This window comes from Stegastes partitus, unplaced genomic scaffold (assembly GCF_000690725.1).
Source record: "Stegastes partitus isolate 25-593 unplaced genomic scaffold, Stegastes_partitus-1.0.2 Scaffold264, whole genome shotgun sequence".
Classification (NCBI taxonomy): domain Eukaryota; kingdom Metazoa; phylum Chordata; class Actinopteri; family Pomacentridae; genus Stegastes; species Stegastes partitus.
The window spans coordinates 94,850-100,616 of NW_007577995.1; the positions used below are offsets into that span (position 1 = coordinate 94,850).

At 41.4% G+C, this 5,767-nt stretch overlaps 1 protein-coding gene across 1 annotated transcript in view; it reads right to left on the minus strand.

The window, feature by feature from the left end:
• The window catches only part of cbarpa (CACN subunit beta associated regulatory protein a), a 15,612-nt gene that overhangs the window by 6,901 nt on the left and 2,944 nt on the right, over positions 1-5,767 (minus strand). Inside the window, exons 2-6 of the mRNA XM_008282218.1 lie at positions 1,702-1,847; positions 1,457-1,518; positions 1,183-1,345; positions 913-1,093; positions 653-796 (exon numbers count right to left, since the gene is read on the minus strand). Of these exons, the coding sequence (XP_008280440.1) occupies positions 653-796; positions 913-1,093; positions 1,183-1,345; positions 1,457-1,518; positions 1,702-1,847 (696 nt within the window). The remainder of the gene's footprint in view (positions 1-652; positions 797-912; positions 1,094-1,182; positions 1,346-1,456; positions 1,519-1,701; positions 1,848-5,767) is intronic.

The window sequence follows — 5,767 nt, forward strand, 5'->3', positions numbered from 1 at the left end:
GTTCTGTAAAATAATAATGATAATGTTCCTCGGAACAACTGAGAAGCCACGACTGACTTCACTGTAACCAAAAGTCAAAATTCTGAAAGCTTTCAGGTGAACTGGGTTGAATTACAGGCTGTGTTTACACAGAGTAGACAACACACAAGTATGGAAACTAATTAAAAATGTAAGTACCAAGATATTAACAGTATGTTGAGTCACTACTTTTTCCAGGTTTGGAAAAAACCTGCCAGGACCTATAAAAGGTTGTTCATGTTAATTCCTGTCATTTTCAAATTTGTAGACAACAAAACAACTGTAAGTGTTATTTTTCCAGTTTTTATCATTTATGTCATTAAAGCCATGTCATACAACACATAAGACACTTTTGAGTTCTTCTAGCCGTGGCTGTGCAGTTTCCACAGAGGCTGCAGGACTTTTCACTGCAGAGAAATCCATGACAGGAGATAAAAATGCCCAGAAACTGCTTTGGGTTCAGAGGGTTCATGTAAAAGTTAGAACATTTCATGGGAACCCATCCAGTAAATATTTCAGTCAGCACCAAAGTCATGTACTGACTGACAAACTGACATCACTTTGTATTATTGACCAGTATTATTTACGAACCATTTTTGGGGTGATTTTCAACACAGAATGTGTAAAGACTCACTGTCTGGGACCGTGTGTGCTGCGGTTTCATGGCAGATGAGGGCTGCATGGGTCCCTGGTCCAGGATGATGGAGTGGTGCTGGTCTCCCGGCAGACCTCCGCTGAGGCTCTGACCCATCCAGTCTGGGACTCTTCTCTCAGTGGGCTGCAGAGAGAAACAAATGGTGGTTAGTCATGAGAAAATCATTTTGCGTGTGAGTCTAGTGACATCATTCTGCTGCAGTGACTAAACCTGAATTGAATGTCATTCTTGTGAGTTACCTGGTAGATGGTGAGGGGCAGTTTAGGAGCTGCAGCCTCACTGATGTTGATGGTGCTGCTCTCTGTTGAGTCACACTCCATGATGGTGAGGATCTTCAGGTCGCAGGGGGCTGGAGGCAGGTGGAGGTGGGTCAGCCGGGCCTTTTTCAGGTGGTGGAAGTCTCCTTCAGTCAGGGTGTACCTGGGAGTAAGAATAATCATCTTTGGTCTAATTCCATCCAACGGCCTGTCAAAGTGATAATGTGCAGATTAACCTTTGCTAAACTATACCTGCGTCCTTTGTCCTGAGTCGTCTTCTCCTGCTCGTAAAGTGCAGATTCATTGAAGGAGACTCTGCGGCCGGTCGACCCGGTGGAGACAAATCGCTCCGACTCTCCATCGTGACAGCTGGATGCTGAGAGAGCGTCTGATTCATCCAGACGAATGGTGATTTCTGAGTGACAATGATGACAAGGACACACCAAGGGAGAGAAATAATGGAGTTAGCGATGGCAGCGGGCCGGAGTACACGTGCAGATGAACTTAAGAAATACGCAGCTCTGACCTTGTGTGGGCTGAGAGTCCTCAGCGTAAGTAGTGTTTGTCTTCTCAGGGTCATCGCTCGCTCTGAAAGAAGGAAATGAGTTTTACAGTGTGTGCTCTTTCACAGAGGCAAAAAAAATGCTTCGTCACATCACAGCTTTCCATTTCGTACTCCACACGGGTTTTACAGGAGCTGTCACAGTCGCACTGGCTCCTACAATCCCTGAGCGGTCCCACACAGTGTGTCACCCTGCAGGTAGCACCCACCTGGAGTAGCGCCGTCCGCCCATGCAGCAGCGGTGACAGAAGAGCAGCAGCAGGGAGAGCAGGACCAGCGTCCCGCCGGCAAAAACGCTCAGCAGCACCAGCAGCAGCACATAGTTCTCCACCTGGCCAGCCGACACTGGCACATCCTGGTAATGTGCAACCATTGGGAGCAGGTTAGGAGCCTTGCAGCAGTACATTCAGACAAGTACTTGAGTACAGTTGTGAGCTTCTTGTACTTCCCTTGATTGTTGCCATTTTATCCTGCTGTTTACTTTGCAGGATAAACAACACAGAAATGTGACATACATATATAATAATCAGATGTTAAAACACATACATTGTCCTGTCTGAGAGGGGTCTTTCTGCATAACAAATCACTTTACATTCAAACCTCTTCTGCATTTTACTGATAATACATGTGTGCTTTAAATTAAAGCTGCAACAATGATTTTTTTGGCCACCTGGACAGCACAACAACATATAAACACAACCCTTACATATTATAAATTTGTTAAAGCTAACATCTCACAGAAAAAAAATCCTTATTCAGCCTCCTTTTGGATTTTGTATTGACATTGTTTAAACGGGAACTTATGTCACTGAATCACACATATCAAATAACTGTAGATGCAGTTGTTTTATAATTTTTTTTGTAAGTTAGGAAAGCTGTAGTGATGGAGCTGAGTACAACTATACTGTATATAGATCAAAATGACTGTAGAATCACTCTATGAATAAATAATTAAATTGAAGTTAACGGTATCTACACCACACTTTGCCCTACGTTTAATTAAATAAGATGAATATCATGTTTTTTATTAGCTGCCCATCTTGATAAATCATTTTGATCTTTAGACACATTTTCGTCCGAAATTATATTTTCCAACTTGTTTTAGCTGATTGCCGATGCACCTTTTTTTTCTTACCTAATTACAGAGAACATCAAGTTTTTCTAGCGGTGGTTATTGTGCCTCCTCTTATTGGAACGGCTCACCAGCAGGTGCAGATGTAAAATACATTTAGTGGAAAAAGAAAGAAAGCTTTTCAACAAAAACTACAAAACTTAAAATTTGTAGCCCAACAGTTTTTACTTGCCAATATTTCATTTTAAAACCTTTTCGATACCGACGTTGATGCAGATGTCATCATGCATCCTGTTTTTGCCAGATATAAATATTCTTGTTTGTAGTCTTTAACATACGTCAGTTATATGTAGAACAGTATAAGATGTATAGATTTTATTATATGAAAGAGAATCAAAAAGATTAGATGTTTCCCTGCTAATAATATTTATAATGTCTCTTCAAGTGAGCTTTAAGGATCCTCTATTTTAAAAATCTACTTTTTCTATCCTATTAACATGTCAATATGGTGTTTCTTTTAAATGCTAGAAGACATATCACGAGTGAAATAAGCAGCCAAACACAGCAAGTGAACATTTCCACCTAATAATTGTACCGATGACCAGATCAACAGACAGATTCAGACTTCCAGGGCTTCATATGTAACAAAAGAACCGATCCTGTAAGCTCGAGGAGCTTCTGTATCATTATTATTCTTTAGAACTGGTGTCTGTTTTGAACATGTACGGCTGAATATTGCAACTTGCCATGATGAATCATTGAGTAGTTTTATCATGTCTGAGCAGGTGAGCTGGTGTGCTTGATCTGCTGCGAGTGGAGAAAGAGGCGGCGACATTATAGATTTGCCCAATGTTATTTGTTATGGAACAGGAGGGGATTATTCTTATGGAAAAAAAACTTCCAAATATGTAACTTTGATAGACAGAGATGAGTTTTTTTTCTGTGCTTTATCAATGACCAAAGAGGGACTTTGAGATTTACTATCATCTGTTGATAATATTGTAAAAGTGCACCATAAAGCTAACATCTGAATCATCTTTGATCTGAAGACTGAGCCGCACTAACAGCTGGGGTCGTTTTACTGGACTCTGTCTGCACAGTGAGCCTGTGAAATGTGTTTCCATCAGAGGTTTTACCAAATTACATTGTGATTGTAATCCTGTTACCAGCTGTGAGTGGGATGAGACAGTCTTCTGGCTTTTTTCTTCTTCTTCTTCTTCTTTTTCTAACTACTTTGCTTTTTTTTCTCCAGATATTTTAGAGACGATGACAAGAGACAAAAAAATGCTCTGTGGAGCCATCCTAAACTGCTTTTCCCACCTCAGCAAGCCCTAAAACCACAACATCCAACGCTGACCAGTGCAACATATACATCCATTATCTATACACCGCTTAATCCTCTCTAGTTTCATGGGGGGCTGGAGTCTATCCCAGCTGACTCAGGGTGAAGGCAGGGGACACCCTGAACAGGTCACCAGTCTATCACAGGGCCACACTGAGAGACAGACAACCAAGCACACTCACATTCACACCTACAGACAATTTAGAATCACCAATTAACCTCAACATGTTTTTGGACCTTGTGGAAGGAAGCCGGAGAACCCGGAGAGAACATGCAAACTCCACACAGAAAGACTCCGGTGTCCCCACCGGGACGCGAAACGGCAACCTTCTTGCTGCGAGGCAACAGTGTTAACCAACTGTGCCACCCTGCAGCCTGCAACATACACAGTCATCCTCAAATGTATTCATATCCTCCCATTAAAGACAGAAAAATACAGCTGTCACTGAAATCAGCTGAAATTGACAAAAGTTATAATACATTTTAAAAAATTTATGAAAATCATGACATTGCTTTTGAATTGTGGTTCAACAGAAATATAACAAAGAAAAAAGAAAACAAGCATGGTGGGACCTGTAAACTCATATTTTATTGACCAACCCTTTGAGCCAATCACTGCAATCAAGTGTTTTCTGTAACTCTTAGTCAGACTTCTGCACCTGTTGACAGGGATTTAGATTTTACTGCTCATCAGCAAAGTGCTCTCATTTGTCCTGGACAGTTTTTAATTTTTTTAAATTTTTTATTATTCCTTTCAGCCACAATTCAAAAGCAATGTCTTATTTCACTAAATTATAATTTAGCAATTTTTTATTTATTATTACTTTTTTCAGTTTTTAGTTATTTGAGTGATTATTGTGATTTTTTGCCTTTTCTTTAATGGAAGGGGATGAATACATTTGAGGACGACTGTAAAAGACCCACAGTTAGGGCTAAAAAAATGTAATTATAAACAGAGCTTCACATTGTGTAACATCAGCCTTTAAAGCCAGTATCAGCCAAACCTCTCTATTGTCTGAGCTGCACGACATCAGTTCAGCTTCCACTCCTTCTTGTGTTCACTTTGCATCGCCGGAGCTCATAACTCATCCCTTTAACAGCACAATAAGGCAGAAGCTTACACATCTCTGCTGTCATGTTTTGTTGCCGTGAACTTTGCGGCTACACCTCGTTCCTGCCGGGACGGTAATTGATTCTTCTTTCCCTTTGAACTCGGCAGCAGTGAGGAATCTATTTGTCGCATTACGCTGACAGCTAAGCGCCGTAATATTTAATGAGTAGAATTAACGCTGAAAGACTCTCTTAAGTCCCTGCCTCCTCACGGTGATTCTTATCCACTCATATACATCCTGGCCGCCCGCTCACACACTCCACATAGACAGCACAACTGCTCTCTTCTGATTAATACTCTCAGTCTTGGCTGAGTGAGCCTGGGGATGCTAATCGAAACGTCAGCGAGACCCTTAATTCAATTTCCCAGCTCTTCTCAATGAGGGGGAAATGAGGCCTCCGCAGGGCTAAAAATGGAAATCGGAGGAGGAGGTGGAGGATGCCGACGCACATGAGCAATCCCCACACAAGACTTTCCTGGCTCTTCTTTCTATGTCACTTTTTTTTTTTTTCCAAAAAAGAGCCACTGCAAATGGAATATTCATCTATTGCAGCATTTAATGTTGGTTAAAGTATGAAAATGTGGTTTGAAGGTGGAGTGGAGAAGCTCCTCTCAGAGAACAGTCTGACTTTTAGATGATGATGACCTCAGTGGGAGCAGCAGCAAGGTCATTCTAACCCAAAGCTGCTGCCAGTTTTAAGATGTCTGTGAAGATTCTCAGTCATCCAGGTCACGGTTCTTCTCGTAGAG